This window comes from Rhinopithecus roxellana, chromosome 17 (genome assembly GCF_007565055.1).
Source record: "Rhinopithecus roxellana isolate Shanxi Qingling chromosome 17, ASM756505v1, whole genome shotgun sequence".
Taxonomy (NCBI): Eukaryota; Metazoa; Chordata; class Mammalia; order Primates; family Cercopithecidae; genus Rhinopithecus; species Rhinopithecus roxellana.
The window spans coordinates 57154609-57173801 of NC_044565.1; the positions used below are offsets into that span (position 1 = coordinate 57154609).

Below are 19193 nucleotides of genomic sequence, written 5' to 3' on the forward strand. Positions count from 1 at the left end.
CACAGTCTTGTGCAAGTGATAGTCTGAACATACAGTACATCAGCAATTTGGAATATACTCACCAATTTTGTGATCCAAACTAGTATTTTTAATATCAGCTTTATATCTGTTGCCTTCCCAAATACTTACTGAAGTATAAATGTTTTAAAACGAAATTACTGACACTTTAACTGAAAGTAGGCTCTAATGCAACTTACAGAACAATATCATATACCCTAAGCCCTTGCCAGATAAAATTCACCACAATAAACATTTTCCTAAACCAACAAACAAGTTTTGCTAAAGGCACTAAGGAAAAAGAAGTCCCACATCAATTAAATCTCTAAAAATGAAAAAGATAAAACTATGTCAGATATCACTTTGATCACAGCATAACCCACATGAAACATCAATACCTAACATGAAGCAAAAAAAAAAAAAAAAAGCCTCTAAGTGTTTTAAAATAAATGAAAGAATGAGAGAAAGAATACAAGCCAAGTGAAGTCCTCCAAAATCATCTTACTTTCTTTATAATTATCCCTTATTACTCAAAAAGAGAATTCAAGATGTCCAGGCATTATTGCTAGGTGATTTACAAATTTAAGTTTCAGAAAGCTCTGTAGGTTTTCCCTTTAATACACTTTATGGTTTAGAGCAGTTTCAGGTTTGCCACAAAATTGAGCGAAAAGTACAATTTCCATATACCTCCTGCCCCAACCTCCAACCACACAACCTCTCCCACTATCAATACCCCCACCAGAGCCCATGAACCTGCACTGACACATCATCATCACCCAAAGTCCACGGTTTATATTCGGGTTCACTCTTAGTGCTGTACATTCCAAGTGTTTTGACGACTGCACAGTGACACATATGCACCATTCTAGTATCCAGTGAAGAAGAGTTTCACTGCCCTAAAACTCCTCTGTGCCCTGTCCGTTCATTCCTCCATCTCCCTTAGCCCCTTGTAAGCCCTGATCTTTTCACTGACTCCATAGTGTTGGCTTTCCCAAAAGTCATGTGGTTGGAATCATACAGTATGCAGCCTTTTCAGATTAGCTTCCTTCACTATGTAATAGGCATTTCAGGTTCCTCCACGTCTTCCATGGTTTGATAGTTCATTTTTCAGAGCTAAGTAAATGTTCCATTGTGGGTACACCACAATTTATCGGTTCACCTACTAAAGGGCATCTTGAATCTTCAGTGCTAACAAATGTATTGCTCAAATGCAGGACGTTACTAATAACTTGTGGGTGGGGGGAGCAATGTGGGGAAAGGGGACTCATGGGAACTCTCTGTATTTCCTATTCAATTTTTCTGCAAACCTGAAATTCCTCTAAAAAATAAAGTCTATAAATAAATAACAAAATAGTTAATTGTAAAAAAAACCCACAGCTTATTTTGCATTCCATTGTGGCATTTTTTTCTGTTACTAATTTTTTGAAACTGAATAATGTTTGAAATTTGGGTTACAAAATATTTAAACACCAAAAATTGAGGACTCATTAATGATCTTTCAAAATTCATGATACTGGTTGCCCAGCACTTTTTACTGACAGGAGAAATTTTTAAATTCACATTCCTAGCTCAACTGACAAAACTACCTAGAAATAAGTTTTTTCAATATATAAATACTCACACAAACCAAACACACTTTTCTCCTTATTCTCAAAGAGCTTTATCTAGAAGTTCAACTAGGAAACTACAAAACGTTCAAACAAAACATGTCCATCTAACAAAATCATTTTTCTTGTTAGCCAGAGATAACAGTAGAACACATATATTTACCAAACTCTTATAAGTCATACGGTACCACTGAAGTCTTTAAAAATGTCTAGGTTCATGTTACAACAACCTACGTGTAGTTGATCATTTTTTTTTTTTTTTTACAGTTTTTTAAATACAGATTCTATTTTAAAAGATTATACAGGGACCCAGATTTTGTCTGGCTCTGCCACTGTGTGTCCCTGTGCAAGACGTTCATTCTCCTTTCTGTGAACTTTATTTATAAAATACAGAATTAAAGTAATTGAATTAGCTTATTTCCAGAGATTCACTTCATTGTGTTATCTCTTCAGATTCTACACATTTTCAAAAGTGCATCTTCACACACTTAGGATGTCAATCACAAATGTTCTTGGCCATCACCCAAAGAGTTTAGTCTAGAATATTCCCAACAGTTCAGTAAATAATTCATCTTCAATGCTGTGAATATTATAAATAGGAATTAGGTTAAGCAGAAATTCAAGAAGTCTATCATATGGAAACACATGGGCCATGCTAGATATACTAAGTAGAAATTCATTTTATTTATTTATTTTTAAGATTTTAAAAAAACTTGTCATTGACTTGAAGCTCAACTAAGTAGAAATTTAAACAAGGGAGTATATATTACCTCCCATGGTACTGCTGCTCACCAGACCTGCCGGATTCACCTTTCCTGTCAAATCAAAGGCTGATGGTAGGACAGGCAGTAAAAAGTCAAGACTGAACATGGAAGAAAGAAACTGTTGTCTGCTGGCTAGAACCAACCTCAAGGGAAAACCAACGTACAGAAAAGGCAGGCAATAGGTCTGAGTCATAAAGTCTATTAGCTGAGGAGTCAAGATTAGTATTCAGTACCCTAAGGTTCAGTATAATCCTCATCTCTCTCTTCCAGATCCTTCTCTAATGCAGCTGTTTGGCATCTCTGTAAGTGTCTAAGAACTGAGAGAAATTAGGCATGAACTTCAGGAAAACATTAGGAACGACTTCAAACAGGGTTCCTGAAAGCCAAAATTACAATCAACTGCATTACTGCAATAAAACAGCGGATTAACCAAGCATTTGTAAGTAGACATGATCTTTTAAATTATATGGTGTTAAGTCTATGAAAAATATATAGAAAACAAGGGACAATATGTACCACATTTTGCAACTTAGGTTTTAACGTTACTTGTATGCACCTGCTCTGTAAGAATCCAAAATAAAAGCCACACAACATTCTAATGCACAGGATAACTAAGAAATAAATATTCAATTCATCTCTTGCAATTATATACATGACTCCTGCACTGCTGTCAGCCCCCACTCCATGTACTGAATCCTAAGGATCCCAGGCAGTTCCACTAGCATTACTGAGCAGCAGCTGCCATTTCCCCTCACCTGCAGGGCATAATACTCTATTTCCTCTGCTCTGGTCTGATACCAGTCCATAACCTTCTCCACCGTAAGCTGGGTTGTCCTGAACCTTAGTAACTCAGGCTGTGCAGCATACAAGAATTCACTTTCATCTTGGAGATTCGGCTCAACAACCATTCTGTGAAGCACAAAAGGACCAATTAATAACTGACTAGAATGTTGGAAAAACATATAATTTTGTGAAAGACAGGGACAGAGATGGGGAGAGAGTAGGTTACAGAGACAGGGAGCACACATGTATGTGGTTTGTGCATCTTATCACATGCACACGCACCCTGACAAGATAAATGAGACTTTTTTGGATGCTTAATTTATTTTCCCCCAGTTTTCCCGATTTAAAAAATCAGAAGGCATAATACATCAAAACAGCTATGCCACAAATCAATCAAATAAGTATTAACAAAATCGAAAATCACCGAGGGAGGCTTTTACAAAATATACACAGCTGGGTGCTTACCACAGGCCCGCTCAATCAAAATCACCTGTGCTGGCCAGCCAGGCCTAGTTTAGGAAAATATCCCCCCAGTGATTCCAATTTGAATTTGAATTAAGAAATTTTGTTTTCGATGTTCATAAAAATAAGAAGAAATACACTTTATTTATGTTGATCATATACCTCTACTAGATGCCAGCAACTTAGTATTGTACTGACATTTGCACAGCGCAGGACTACTCTATACCATTCCCTATCAAATGTGAAAAAAAGAAACCACATCTTGGAGGCACCTACACAGGGCTAACCTCGTGGGGATCGCAGACTATGAGGAGTTTTTAATGAGAATGATCATGGCCAATTGCCTTCCATGGTTAAGGACAAAAAAAAAAATAATAGAAAGTAACTAACTAAGAGATATCACATGGGCATATGTAAAAATACTATGTTCCATTAGGGATAGTCATTCATTTAAAGCAAGCTGGTAGTACATGACTGGTGCTACAATGGTTCTTATTGTAAGGCAATGAGCTTTGGAGGCAGAATAGAATCAGACGTACAATTCCATCATTGAAAGCTGTGAAACCTGCAAATTCCTTAACTAAAACTAGTCTAAGATCTCCTTTATTCCTATTTATTCCTTTTATTCCTTTTATTAAATGGGGAAAAACACTATACAAGAAAGTTGTGAAAATTCAAAATAACAGAGCACTGCCTGACACAAAGGAAGTGCTTAATTTTATTTACTGTTATTTTTGTTAAAATTATTAGCAGAAACACAGCCTGTAAACTTTGGGACATTTTATCCACATGCCTTAGACAACCTACTTTGCTTATACCTGCACTACAATAAAACCTCCCTATATACGGAATGGTCCTTCACTTACTAGTCTCACAGTGTTGTTAACATTCTTCCAGGGATTTCCCCCCAGCTCTGCCACACGAAGCACATCACTCACTCCTCCTGGCATCTCTTACATCTGCTCTATTTTTGCAGGGAAAAGGGGCCAACAGTAACGTTGAGTTCATCTGATACCTCTTTCAGTTCTGTGTATTTATTTCCTCTTCAGCACCCTTTGATAGAACTGATCGCTCCCCCTTCTGGAAATGCCCTTTGCCCCTTGCCAGTCTGCCATCACGCTGTGAAACATTCCTCCCTCTGGCTGCCCCTTTTCAGTCACCTTTGCTACAGCATCCTCCTCTCCCCCAGCATGAGCACCAGCAAGGACACAGGCTTTTAGCCCAGCTCTCTTCTTGCTTTCCACTCTCCCCAGTCTCCCCTTCAACTCTACACTATCAATTACTACAGACATTACAACGGCAACAGTACATTTTATAAACCTTTAGGTGTTTAACTTCATATCTGACTGTGATTTTAACTGATACAGAAATCTATAGCAAAAAAAAAAATTCTCCTCCCAAAGTTTCAAAGGATTGCTCTATTGTTTTCTAGTTTCTAGTGTTTTTCCTGAGGTGCCTGAGGTCATTCTGATCCTTAACTCCTTTTATGTAACATGCCTTTCTCTTCACAAGACTGTATCCCTAATATTCTGGAAAGTCATGGTGTTATGCTGTAATGTAACAGGCATTTCTGAGGATGCATAATCTTCAATTCAAAGCAATAGGCTTGAATTATTTCTTATAATTTCCTCCCCTCTATTACCCATGACATCTCTTTCATCTATAACTTGAATATTAGACTTGTTTTTTTAAATATCTGCTCTCTTATTTTCTAGTTATGTATTTTTAACCTAATTTCTAGGAAAGTTTCTTGCTTTTATCTTCCAACTCTTCTAATTTTTATGTACCAACTATCACATTTTTAATGTCCTAAATTTCTCTTAATTCTGTTTCTATTTTATACAATGACACTGATATTTCACAAATACAGTATCTTCTCTTATCTCCAGGTAATATTAATGATAATTTTTGAAGTTTTCTTTGTGTATGTGGTATCACTTTCTTTCAGTTTCAGTTTCTGTATGTTTTACCCTTCTTGTTCATTTGTTCTTCCTGCTGGAGTCTAACCTCGGATATCCAGGAAGCTCTGCAGGGGTAGCAGAACCTGTTCATTTGTTGGCTTCATTATGACCTTGTGGTACACTAACCTTTGAGGACCATATCTCAGTATCTAGAAACTTCTTTTCAGAGGTTAGTCATTCCTCCAGAAAAGAACTCTCTAAACTTCTACTTGGGGAATATGCCTGCATCTAGGAGCAGGGAGTGGGAAGGAAACCAGAGTTTGGACATGCAGGTCATACATTTTCTAAATGCCCATATTTTCAAACCAAAAACTCAACTCCTCCTATGCTGTGCCTAATATCCAGTAATTTAAAGGTTTTCTAGCTCAATTTAGAGGCCCTCTGCCTCAATGCATGAGTCAAAAAAAATAAAATAAAATAAACCTCTTGTCTCACATGAAAAACAAAAAACAAAAAGGAAGGAGAGAGAGTGAAGGAGTATTTACCCAACTTTGAGGAGTAGGGCATAAAGAGATTCCAACATCCCTCATGTGAATTGCCAGCCCCACGCCGACTCCCACCCTCTTCTGCAGTACTGGATGTCTACACATTCTGAGGCTTCCCAAAGTTAAATCTGACTAGAATAAAAATTAAAACTAATCAACAACAAAACTGCATACATACCATAATTACAACTATAAAAAAATTAATATCACTATATGTGAAAGACTGAAAGGAAATAACACAAAATGAAAACAGTTGTTGTAATAAGCATCATTTTGTAACATAATTCTTTTGTAGCATTTAATTTTTCCATTAAAAAATTTTAACATAACTGAGTCAAAGGAGGTTTTTAACACTTCACTCAAACTTTCTAAATTAGGGAGTGTCATCAAGTAAGGTTTCATTGGTCAGACACCACTTTGCTAGGGCCATCAGTTTACCCATCCCACAGAGAAACCAAGATGCCTCCTGCAGGCTCATACTGACCTGCAAGCCAGCTCCTCGCACCAATCCTTAGCTCGGTGTTTATGTTCATGCCAAGGAACGATCATCAGGGAGTCACCGTTAAAACTTAAATTAAAAAAAATAAGCGTTTAAAATGCACATTAGCCAATGACTTAGCCACACAAGGAGTATAATGCAAATAGCATCTCTATAACGTTAATCTCTAAGATTCGTGCTCATAGTATTTTAAGTGGTACAGGACACATATTATATATACTATGTAAATGGGAAATACCATATTGCTGAATCATAAAATGGCTCAAAAAGAAAAATTGCAAATAAAAAATTTGGCAAGTAATTAAAGGATGGTATGGGTAAGTTTTCATTCACATATTCTAAAAAACTCATCAAGAGCCTGCAGTGCATGTTGTTAAAACCAACATAAATGTTCGTCTGCCCCAACAGCTTACAATCCAGGGCAGTGCTGTTCCACACAACTTCCCGTGATCACAGAAATGCTTTGCATCTGTGCTATCCAACACAGTAACCACCAGCTATGTAAATGCTTACTGGTTATAAGCAATTAAAACATGGTTACTGACATTAGGAAAGTGATTTTTAGTTTAATTTTAATTAAGTTAAATGTAAATAGCCACATGTGGCCAGTGGCTACCATATTAGATAGCACAGACCTAGAAGACAGGTACTAGCAAGAGTAAAGAAATGATTCTGCAGGTTGAAAAGTGTCACTGAAAACAGAAAGAAAATCTAGGCCTGGTAAGGTGGCTCACGCCTGTAATTCCAACACTTTAGGAAGCCAAGAAGAGAGGACTGTTTGAGTCCAGGAGTTCAAGACTAGCCTAGGCAACATAGTGAGACCTCATTTCTACAAAAAATTTAAAAATTATCCAGGTGTGGTGGTGGCACGCCTGTCGTCCCAGTGTCCCAATCACTCAGAAAGCTGACATAGAAGGATGGCTTGAGCCCTACTGAAAGGTCGAGACTGCAGTAAGCCATGATCAAGAAAGAAAATCTACAGGAGGCAACTATAAGGCCTGATTGAATATAATTAAGAATAAATTTAGGCCGGACGTGGTGGCTCACGCCTGTAATCCCAGCACTTTGGGAGGCTGAGGCGGGTGGATCACGAGGTCAGGAAATCGAGACCATCCTGGCTAACATAGTGAAACCCCGTTTCTACTAAAAATACAAAAATTAGCCGGGCGTGGAGGTGGATGCCTCCCAGCTACTCGGAAGGCTGAGGGAGGAGAACGGCGTGAACCCGGGAGGCAGAGCTTGCAGTGAGCCAAGATCGCGCCACTGCACTCCAGCCTGGGCGACAGAGCGAGACTCCATCTCAAAAAAAAAAAAAAAGAATAAATTTAAACGGAAAAGCAAGGTAAACATAGTATGGTAATAGAGCAGAACAACATTCCACAAGTCAGGACACCTGAGAAACAGTAACAAATCTGTCTCTCCATGAGCTAGGCACTCTCTGGCATGTGACTCGCTAAAATGAAAGGCTTCAAACATTCTCTCTAAAGTTCCTTTTAGCTTTAACATCCATGAGTCTATGAAAACAACTAAATCATTCTGAATTAAGAATAAAGACAAAAATTGTTAAAACAAACTTCAATTGCCTTGCTTTATAGTTCAATAAAACATTTTCTCTAATATTTCTGAATATCAACAGTAGCATTTTCCTAAAATTTATCATAACCCCAGAAAAAGGATTCTACTTTCTTATATTATTCTACTTTCTTATATACAACATGCTTTGCACAAGAAACACTTCATAAACGTTTGAAAATTATGTTGGTGAAGAGATTGATCTTCAAGTAAAAAGTAATAAGAAACCACTGGAGGGTTTTAAAGCAGAAGAGGGAAGCTAATAAGGTCTGGGAAGGGGCAGTGATGATTCATCAATCAATAGCATCACCCTTGCAGTTATTATTATTGGAGCAAATTATCCAAAGTCAAGGTTCCCCGTTAGATATACAAAATAAGATATTTGTTATATCGTATATCTAAAATACAGATTTCCAGTTAGCATGTAATATCCTAGCAAACTATGTACCAGAGATAGGTTTTTGAAGGTGTGTGAGTCCATAATTTTAAATCATACAAATGATGATTTAGAATGGATGCCACAACCATACTATTCCATTTGTCACCAAATAAAAAACCATTTTATTTGCTTCCATGTCAATAACTAATATTTTATCACAGATCACTGAAAAGTAAAAAAGATAACATCTGGATACAAGGATGATGATGATGACAGTCTTCTCATATAAGAATAAATTATAGCAATGAATTGAAGAATGAGGAGAAAATACATAAACCTAGCAAGCTATTATGACCTTTCTAATTAAAGCAGACATGGTTCCTTACGCTACATAAAATGTTTTCTAAAATAATTTTAGAAAAATCTATCACAAGTTGAGATTTGTATTTTCTATTCAAAGTATATATTAGATGCAAGAGTTATTAGGATCCCTCAGCAAAATAATACTTATTTGGTATGTAGACACTAGTAAGTTGTAAAACGGTTTATTCACTGAACAGAAATAAGAAAACAGATATATATATATATATATTTTTTTTTTTTTAACCAAAACACATTTTCACATTTGCTGTATTTTCAAGGTACAGCACAATCAGTCTGTTTCTAAATTTGCTGATCACCACTGATATGATTATGATGATGACGATGATTATAATAATAGCATTACTATTACTATTACTACTACTGCTGCTGCTATATCAGCAATGATCAGTGACAACAATAATCTCTAGCACTGATTGATCTCCTACTATGGACTAGACACGACACAATGTTGTTAACATAAAATGTCTCAGCCGGGTGCGGTGGCTCAAGCCTGCAATCCCAGCACTTTGGGAGGCCGAGACGGGTGGATCACGAGGTCAGGAGATCGAGACCATCCTGGCTAACATGGTGAAACCCCGTCTCTACTAAAAATACAAAAAACTAGCCGGGCGAGGTGGCGGGCGCCTGTAGTCCCAGCTACTCCGGAGGCTGAGGCAGGAGAATGGTGTAAACCCGGGAGGCGGAGCTTGCAGTGAGCTGAGATCCAGCCACTGCACTCCAGCCTGGGCGACAGAGCAAGACTCCGTCTCAAAAAAAAAAAAAAAAAAAAAAAAAGATAAACTTAAACTAAGATATATAAACTAATACATTACTAGTCCAATATCTACAGAATATGGTTTAACCTTAGGTTTGATCACTCATGTTTATGTAAAAACAAAAGAACCCTTCTTCTTGCTCTTTTTCTTCCGGGATGTTTCTACAAAATAATATATTTTAAACCAAATTTTAGGCATACAAAGTACTAATAAAATCACCATAAGTTCTTTATTTTGCTTCAAATGATAACATTTGAGAAATAAACAGGATCTTCTCTCCAGCCAACATAAAAACTCCTTAAAGTCAGGATTCTTGTTTATTTTGTCTAGTGCTATATCCTCAGCACCCAAAATAGTACCTGGCATTTAGCAGACTCAAAAAACCATATGTAGGTTTAATTAATTGACAACACAACAAAATAATTTTAAGGTGATCTCAGGGATATCACAAAAATTTAAGATTGTAATATAGCAATGGAAGGGGATAGTTTGTTCATAAAAAAATGGATATGTCAAGGAGGTATGTTTATACAGAATCTACAGGTCTAAGAGTGAGAACAACAATGCTTTCCTAATACATATTATTAAACTGATGGAAGGGGGGCAAGCTACACTAGTAGTAATGGTATACATCTACTAACTGGATAGTTGGAGATCTCATTATATCTCAGTTAATAAAAAAAAAGACAAGAATACATGTTACCCTAAATGTCATCATTCTTTACATTTCAAATTAATTATTGGTTCTGTTCTTACCTTTTGAAAACTCCCCAAATTTTAGCTACTTATTCTTTCATTAGGTAAGCAGAATGACAGAATGTTTAATAGAATTCAGAGAAAACCCTTTTCATAGATTCTATTCACAATTCAAATATTAGACATTAAGTCAATTACTAAATGGGTTAGGCAAAATTGTAGCTTGAAAAAAACCTAGAAATCATACTGTTCCTCCTATAGAACTATAGAAACTTTGGGTAAGTATAAAACTTACACTTGAATCTCAAGTTCTATAAACATGAAACTGCATTTACATGTACTTTATTTCATCTTAGTTTTCTATTTTTCCCCTGCTTGGGAAGTCTTAAGATTTAAATACATCGTATCCACTAAAAAAAAAAATTAAAAAAATTAAAAAAATTAAAAAAAGGATTATATGGTAAACTCAAATCATCTCTTTACAAAATAATGGCTGCTTTTGCTTAATTTTAGGATTCTTTATATTAGAACCCTATTCATTGTTTTATTTCAAACAATAAACTATGCTGGCTTTCATCTGACAGTAACATTTATCTGTCAGCAGGAAGGGAATGAATATAACAAGTTCTATTATATCCAACAATTCTCCCACCAATTATTTCTCCAACTAAGTATAAATGTTTTATTTCAAAGAAACTTCTGGAAGAATAAACTTTCAAAAAGTTCTTTTATTCATGTTCTATGCCTTGGAAACAAAAGGTTAAATAGACAGTGTATTACTTGTAATTGCCACCTTTTATGCATTGGCTTTAAAATGTGGAGTTACATTTATTTCTATTATTTAGCAGAGAATAGAACGTTCTGGCAAATAAAGAATAAAAATAATAATAACTGGGACCTACATGTATAACTACACTGTGGTTACCATCACTGAACAAGTCAAATTGATCTGAAACTCAATGGGAAACCAATTTAAAAGTTAGTAATCACTCATAACACCAAGCTGGAAAAAAAAAGGCTGTCTAAAGGCATTATTCAGAGTTCTCTTCTGGACCAATGGGATTCAAATTCATTTATAAGTAACTTAGAAAACAGAGCAGAAACTGAGAAGATATTTTGAAACTTACTAGTATTCTCAGAGGCTAGCAATGTGTAAAAGAGAGACAAGAGTGAAAACAACAGCACTCTAGGATTTGGATTTGCCTCTTCCCACCACCAGCTTAATCTCTGGGACCCAGCTGCCTCATCTACTTAGTAAATACCACAATACTGCCTGCTCAAATGAAAATGAGACTAAAGCAAAGATTTTCTTGAATTCGAATCCATACTACTTAAGAGTATGCTCTTAGAGAAGTCTAACCTCTGGGTTAGAATTGCGAGTCAACCTTTCATAGCTATAGAACCTTGATGGAGTTACTCAAACTGCCTGTCCCTCACCTTCCTCACTAGTGAAAACGGGATAATAACAGTATTTAGCTCATTTGGATTAGGAGAAAATCAGATTCGTTAGTACATAAAAGGCCCCTAGAAGAGTACCTGGCATACAGTAAATGTTATAAAAACATTAATACCAGCAAGAAGATTTTTCACAGTAATGAATACAATATATATATATGACTCTGGTTGACATTTCAAGATCTACTTTATGATAAATAATAGCATCATATTAATAATTGTATCAATGATTACATTTCCAAATACCTAACAACTGTGATAACCTCCAATTATACCATTCTGAGTAAAATGGCAATTAACAGTAATATGAAAATGTGATGAGTTGATTTTATGAAGTAGAAACAAGCATCCATTTCCAAAAGGCATTGTCTCTGTCCCAAATGCTTCAAACCAAGTTTTAAAATTAGTTTTTAACCATGAGCAAAGGACAATTTGATTATTATAAATGAGAACTAGTTTGGAAAATCATTAAAGTACAAGAGAAAGCCACAAACTTCAATGAGAAGTATTAAAGAATTCCCAGGGCCAGGCCTGGTGGCTCACACCTATAATCCCAGCATTTTGGGAGGCACAGAGAAGGGAAGATTACTTGAGTCCAGGAGTTTGAGACCAGACTGGGCAACAGAGCAAGACCTCATCTCTTCAAGAAAAAGCATAAGAAAAAAAAAAAAAAAAAGACCAGCAAGGATGTAGGGGAAGGTGTCACAGGCCTGTAGTCCCAGTTACTTGGGAGGCTGAGGTGGGAGGGTCACTTGAGCCCAGGAGGTGAAGGCTGCAATGAGCTGTGATTGTAACACTGCATTCCAGCCTGGGTGACAGAGAGAGACTGTCTCAAAAAAATAAATTAGTTAAGTAATTTCCCAAAAAGTCAGTTATATAACTGAGAAAGGCTGTTCGATACAAGGTGATTAATGTCAACAAAACTAGAGAGACAAACAAAACAGATAACTAGAGAAAACAGATGACAAGAGAGACAACTAAACAGATTACTAGAGAAGTCACTGGTATGAAAACTGACCTTCACCAGTATCACTTGCCTCGGGCAGATTACCCTAATTTTGAACAAGAGACACTGAAGGTCCTCAGAACAATGACAGATGCCTATGCTCATTACAAAGAAAGTCACCAGGAAAGAAATCCTCAAGCATAATTTCAATGGCCTTGTACTTTATCAAGAATAAGCTAAAATGACCTGCATCAAAAAGTCTCCCAAATAAAACACTTAGGTAATAAGTTTTACATTCTGAATTTGGTGTTATATACATAAAATATTTATAAATATATTGGTTTTATTGTTCATTTATTTTTGGTATGATGTTCATATTTGCAGTATTACACTGATGAAAAATAGGGACTTGACTTAAAATTGATTACAACTTTCATTTATAGTAATTAACTAACCTATAGGCTAGAGGTTGCTAGTATTCCATTCAGTGAGGGAGAATATATATTAAAAGTAGTAACACGGAAAGATCTGAGATCTGAGTCAACCAAGGATTGATGAGAATAATCCTCATACAGGGGAGGCCCAAAAGTACATATCTACAACTACCAAATGGGAAGAAATATGAGAGCAATCTAATAAATTCCACTCCCTATTCTGTTACTTAGACTGACACAGAACCAGTGGAGAGAAAAATAGAGACCCTTATTTCACATTACATGAAGACAAGCAGACCCTGGCAAATAGCCTTTAGACTATTAATGACACCAGAAAAACCACTTTCAGAACAAAGATAAAAATATAAGACATTTAAATTTATCAACTACAAAGCTACTGAAAAGTACCAAAATATTCAAGAACTGTATCAGCGTTCATTATAAAACCTAACCCTATGTGAGTATGTAGTGCTAATGGATTTTGAACAAAAGGATTAGAGAGGAAAGAATACTTTTAAATGTCCTTTTCATTCATCTTACTAAAAAAAGCACAGATTATGCCTATGCAGACCCCAAGCCAAAGGAAGACTGATTTCTTCATAGCCACCCTTTAGAATCCCCGTATGTTCTTGCCTCTGAACTGTGCTGAATGGACATTTCGCACACTATTTATAAAACCATTCAACTCTGCCCAGCCTATGTATAATACTTATACAGTACTTAACTATCTGCAAACACAAATATAAATTCTAAGCAATCACATATGTAAACTCGGCAGCCCTGAGAGATACACAATATTATCTTCCCCATTTTACAGGAGAGGAGACACAGGCACAGAAACACTAAGCAACTTGTCCACGGTCAAATAGCTAAGCTGCAACTTGAATTTGAACCCAGGCAGTCTGGTTCCAGAGTCTATGCTCTCAGCTACTATGATATTTTACTTATTTGAATCCCGCCTTTTCCAGCTCAAATTCCAGCTTCCCAAAGATGTTACGGCAGCCATTCCAGTCCAGATTGGTTTCTTTTTGTTCTAAATCCTCACTATTTATCTGGACAACCATATGGCATTTAATCTTTCGATAGTGTATAAGTGGTATACTTCTCAAGTTCCCTGGAGTTCTTATTTATTGTTAATTTCCTAGATTGTCTCCCCACTAAAAGTAAATATTCTCTGATAAATACCCCTTTGTGTCCATCACAACTCCCAGTGCTGTTACATGCATAATAATAACATATAAGCAATAATTTTAATTAAATTTATATAAATGCATTATTTCACTTAATCTTTAATCATAAACACCCTAAAAGGTACATATCACAATTATAAATTTCCAGATAAGTAACCCACATGAGCTCAAAAATAGTGACTAATGAATGATCAGTAGGAACAGATCATTGATACTCTCTTCATTCTAAAATCAGAGCTCTCAAAGGAAAAAACTCTTAAGAACTAGAAAGATAAGATTAAATCAAGTTGTGAAAACTTACTTCACATTAAATAAAAGCTATAAAAGTCAACTTAAGAGGAGGACTACATAGCTAAGACTATTTGCCTGTAGATAACCCTTTCTGCATTTATCTCAGTGCTATTTTAAGTATTTGTATACATATATTTCAGAGGAGGGTACTTTATACTCCCAGCACCTAACTCACAGTAGTATCTCACTGAAATGATTCAATCAAGTAACTAATTAGCAAGCTTCCTGAAATGAATCACTGTGCTTCTCTAGCTCGTGAAAAATCCTCCAATGACAGAAAAAAATTATACTTTGGAAACCAAGTTATACAAAGGCAGTAGGAAGGAAAAAAATGTTGCTATAAAATATTCAAAAAGAAAAATTAAAAATCATAAATATAGCACGTTAACCTCATCTAAATGGATAGAAAGGTGGTATGATTCACAACATGCATATTTATAATGTTGTCTTTAACTGTGTCAATCAATGCAGTGTTCATTAGAGGAAAAAAATTGAAACCTTCTGATGTGCCCAGACCAAGCTTATCAGACTTTCTTCCACGTTATTAAACATCTCATGTATTTCCGTTACTGCTGTCATTGCACTGAATTATAATTATTTATTTATGTGCCTTGCTCCTTCACTAAACTACGAGCTCCTTCAAAGCTTTCATCATTTTTGATTCCTTAGTGGAATACCTGGCATTTATTTAAACCTTACTACATATTTAATAGATGGATAAATGGATGGAAGGAAGGACAGGAGGAAGGACAGACTGAAGGATGAATGGATGATTATGTATAAATAAATGAAAAAACAAAAACGATCCCCAAATCATAAGAGTATATGCAATGCTTTCCTGTGGCAAAAGATTTGAAAAATGCACATGAGATTTTTTTTCAAATGTTCATAATTCTAAATTCCCAAAATGGTCTATACAACTCCCTATTTTCCACCCATGCCATCAGCAACAATGCAATGTTCTATAGGACAGGTGACTCTTCGCCTGTGTATGAGCACTTATGAGTACAAAGAAATGTGGAATTTAGCTGGGCGTGGTGGAGGATACCCGGAGTTCCAGCTACTGGGGAGGCTGAGCAGGAGGATCACTCGCACCCAGGAGTTTGAGACCAGCCTGGGCGACAGAGAGTCTCCATCTCTTAAAAGAGAGCGAGAGGTGGAAAGTCCTAAGCTATTAATGAAGAAGCACAAAGTTTGTTTGCCCTGAGATACTGCTGCACAGGTCTATTTCAGCCTTCTACAATCACGAGTTCTTTGAGTCTAGGCAAAATTACACTGCAGACAGGCACACAATCAGAGCTGAAGAAATGAAGACCCTGGAAATGAAGAGGGAGAGGTTCTGATGTCAGTTCGACAGAATGTGACTAGGAAGACAATGGTGTAGCTACCTGCAGGGCAAGCAAGTCTAACACACTTCTAGTGTTGATGAGGTTCAAAATTAAACTAGAGTTAGGTAGAGAAGGGAAAGAAAATACTGAAGAATTTGAAGAAAACAGTTCTTATGATTACTAATATAGATTTTTAACTATATAACATTCATTCATTCCACAAACCTTTATTGAGCAACTAAAATTTTAAAAAATAAATACAAAGGTATTGCTCCTGCCCTCAAGAAACAGAAAAATAGACCAGAAAATAGATGCTATAATAGTAAGTTGACAATTGAGACACAAAGTGCCGCTGGTATTCAAAGAGAAAATGACTCTGAGAGGCAGAATGAGATCCAAGGGTCCAAGAATGAAGTGGGATACATGTGAGTGTTTCTTCAAAAAATTGTCCATAAACGTCCTTGAGAGAGAACACATGGCACCAACTCTCCCAAATGCTTGTGCTGACAGTGAACCTCTGGGACAGCAATTTGGAAAAAGAACATCTCTGGCTCTCAATACATTGCAGCTTTGTATATCTGTTGTTAGCAGTAAAGAAAAGTCCATGTGTTAAAATATACTGTATTTCAACTACATTTCTAGATCACTTTCTGTAATTTTCAGATTAAGGAAAGCCTTTCACCTGTTCCTAATTCTGAAATCCATTTAATCAACTGCATAGAGAAGCTAACCTTATAGTACACACCATGAGGTGGCTGGTGGAACTTGTATTTTGATTAAATAAATCATATGTTATGGGAAAGGACAAAAAAGGGCTCCATGACAACAGGGATAAGAACTCAACTAACGAGATGAACAAAACTACACAAAACAGATTAATAAAAGATCAGCTCAGGAAAATTACTTTAAAACACTAAAAGAGAACTTCTGCTTTGAATAACAATAAAGTATGGAGTAACAGGAACAGTACTGAATCTCTTCAATTAATCTAAAAAACTACCACCACAACCACCAACAAAAATAGACAGCAGGACACCAGGCACTGCAGGATAATGACACTAAGGGAAGGGAAAAAAGCAAAGTGGGCCCAGCAGCGCCCTCACTCACTGCCTGAAGAGAAGTGACAGGCTGCAGCATCAAACAGGGAACTCGAAACAAGGCCTGGCAGGCCTTCTGGGCCGCAGAAACAGAGCTTGAGTCACAGAGCCAAGGCAGCTAGAATTGACAGACAATGTATCAGAGAAGAAAGAATGTGCACTGAGAAAGAAAGCTCCAAAAATCCTGGGAGGGTTCCCTCTAGTCACTGACTAACCACTGCTCAGTGCGTACCTGTGATGACATCACACAAGGACGGGGAAAGAACCAAACAAAGGAGCAGAAGGAACATCCCTGGACCCCCCACGGGGCCAGGAATACTTCACGTTCCCAGCAGCCAGAATAGAAAAAATTCGTCATTTGTAGGGTATCAGGTTTTATTACTTTTATTATATATTATACATTTTATTTTATTATTTATAAGAATATTACCTCAGCAGGAGAGCAAAATTAGCCTTAGACTAAAGGCTGCACTGTTCCCACTAGCAAAGCTAAAAGGTAAGCCTCAAAAGCATCAAAGTTTTAGAGTAACTGTAGCCCAGAAAAAAGCTTCCGAATACTTTCAGGAATTAAAAAAAAAAAAAAACTACATCCAAATTATGTAAAATTCTCAATGTCTATTATTCAACAAAAATTACCAGGTATGCAAAGAAGAAGGAAATTATGGCTCATAACCAGAACAAAAATCAATTTCTTGAAACAGATCAAGAAACACCACCAATGACATGAGAACAAGAGGTACAGAATATTAAAGACCCAAATCAAACTTCTAGAAATGAAAAACACAGTCTTGGAGATTAAAAAAAAAAAAAAAATACACTGAAGGCATCAATTATAGACAAGTCAGAAGAAAAGAACAGTAAATTTAAGGACACAGTAATAAAAAAATCCAAAATAAAATCAGTATAAAAAAGAACTTTTTTAATGGGTTGTAAGATATGATCACATGGTCAACATACATATAATTGGAGTCACAGGAAAAAAAAAGTGTGCATATTGGGAAGGAGAAACAGGGAAGGGAAAAAAATATTTGAAGAAATAATGACCATAAATTTCCTAAATTTGGTGAAACTCTTAAGTCCATAAATCCAAGGAGCTTGATAACCAACAACAAGAATAAACACAAAGAAGAACACACCAAGGCATATAATAATAAAATGGCTCAAAACTAGTTATAAATAAAATCTTAAAAGCTCCAAAGAAAACAAGACACATTACGCAAAGAGAAACAAAGATAAGAATGACAGCAGACTTCTGCTTAAAGCAATACAAGCCAGAAGACAGAAGAGTAGCTCCAATGAGGTACTAAACAAGTACAACTGTTAGCCTAGAATTCTATAGTCAAAAAAAAAAATCTTCCAAAACTAAGCAAAGACTTCTCCAGAGACATAAAAGCAAAGAGAATTCAACAACAGCACTGCAAGGCATGCCAAAGAAAGTCTTTCAGGCTGAAGGACACTGACGCCAGATATAAATTGTATCTACACAAAGCAATGAAGAGGACTGGAAATGGCAAATAGGTGTGTAAAAACAAAATACATTTTCAATTTTTAAAAATTACTGATTAGAGCAAAAATAACAAAAATGTATTATGGAGTTCATAACACACGCATCTAAAAGTTAAATGTGGCTGGGCGCGGTGGCTCAAGCCTGTAATCCCAGCACTTTGGGAGGCCGAGACGGGCGGATCATGAGGTCAGGAGATCGAGACCATCCTGGCTAATACGCTGAAACCCCGTCTCTACTAAAAAATACAAAAAACTAGCCGGGCGACGAGGCGGGCGCCTGTAGTCCCAGCTACTCGGGAGGCTGAGACAGGAGAATGGCGTGAACCCGGGAGGCGGAGCTTGCAGTGAGCTGAGAGCCGGCCACTGCACTCCAGCCTGGGCAGCAGAGCAAGACTCCGTCTCAAAAACAAAAAAAAAAAAAAAAGTTAAATGTATGGCAACAATAGTACAAAAGCCAGAAAGAGGAAAATGGAAAAATATTATTATAAGTTCTTACATTATACATGAGGTACTACTAAACTATTTGAAGGCAGATTATTGTAAGTTAAAGAAGTCTACTATAAACCCTAGAGCAACCACTAAAAAAAAAAAAAAAAAAAAAA

The 19193-nt window shown here is 36.3% G+C and overlaps 1 protein-coding gene across 2 annotated transcripts in view; it reads right to left on the reverse strand.

The window, feature by feature from the left end:
* The window catches only part of NBAS (NBAS subunit of NRZ tethering complex), a 459930-nt gene that overhangs the window by 320685 nt on the left and 120052 nt on the right, over positions 1 to 19193 (reverse strand). For both annotated transcript variants that reach the window (XM_030921163.1, XM_010354668.2), the window contains exons 22-23: positions 6544 to 6627; positions 3124 to 3277 (exon numbers count right to left, since the gene is read on the reverse strand). In XM_030921163.1, coding sequence (XP_030777023.1) covers positions 3124 to 3277; positions 6544 to 6627 — 238 coding nt within the window. The remainder of the gene's footprint in view (positions 1 to 3123; positions 3278 to 6543; positions 6628 to 19193) is intronic.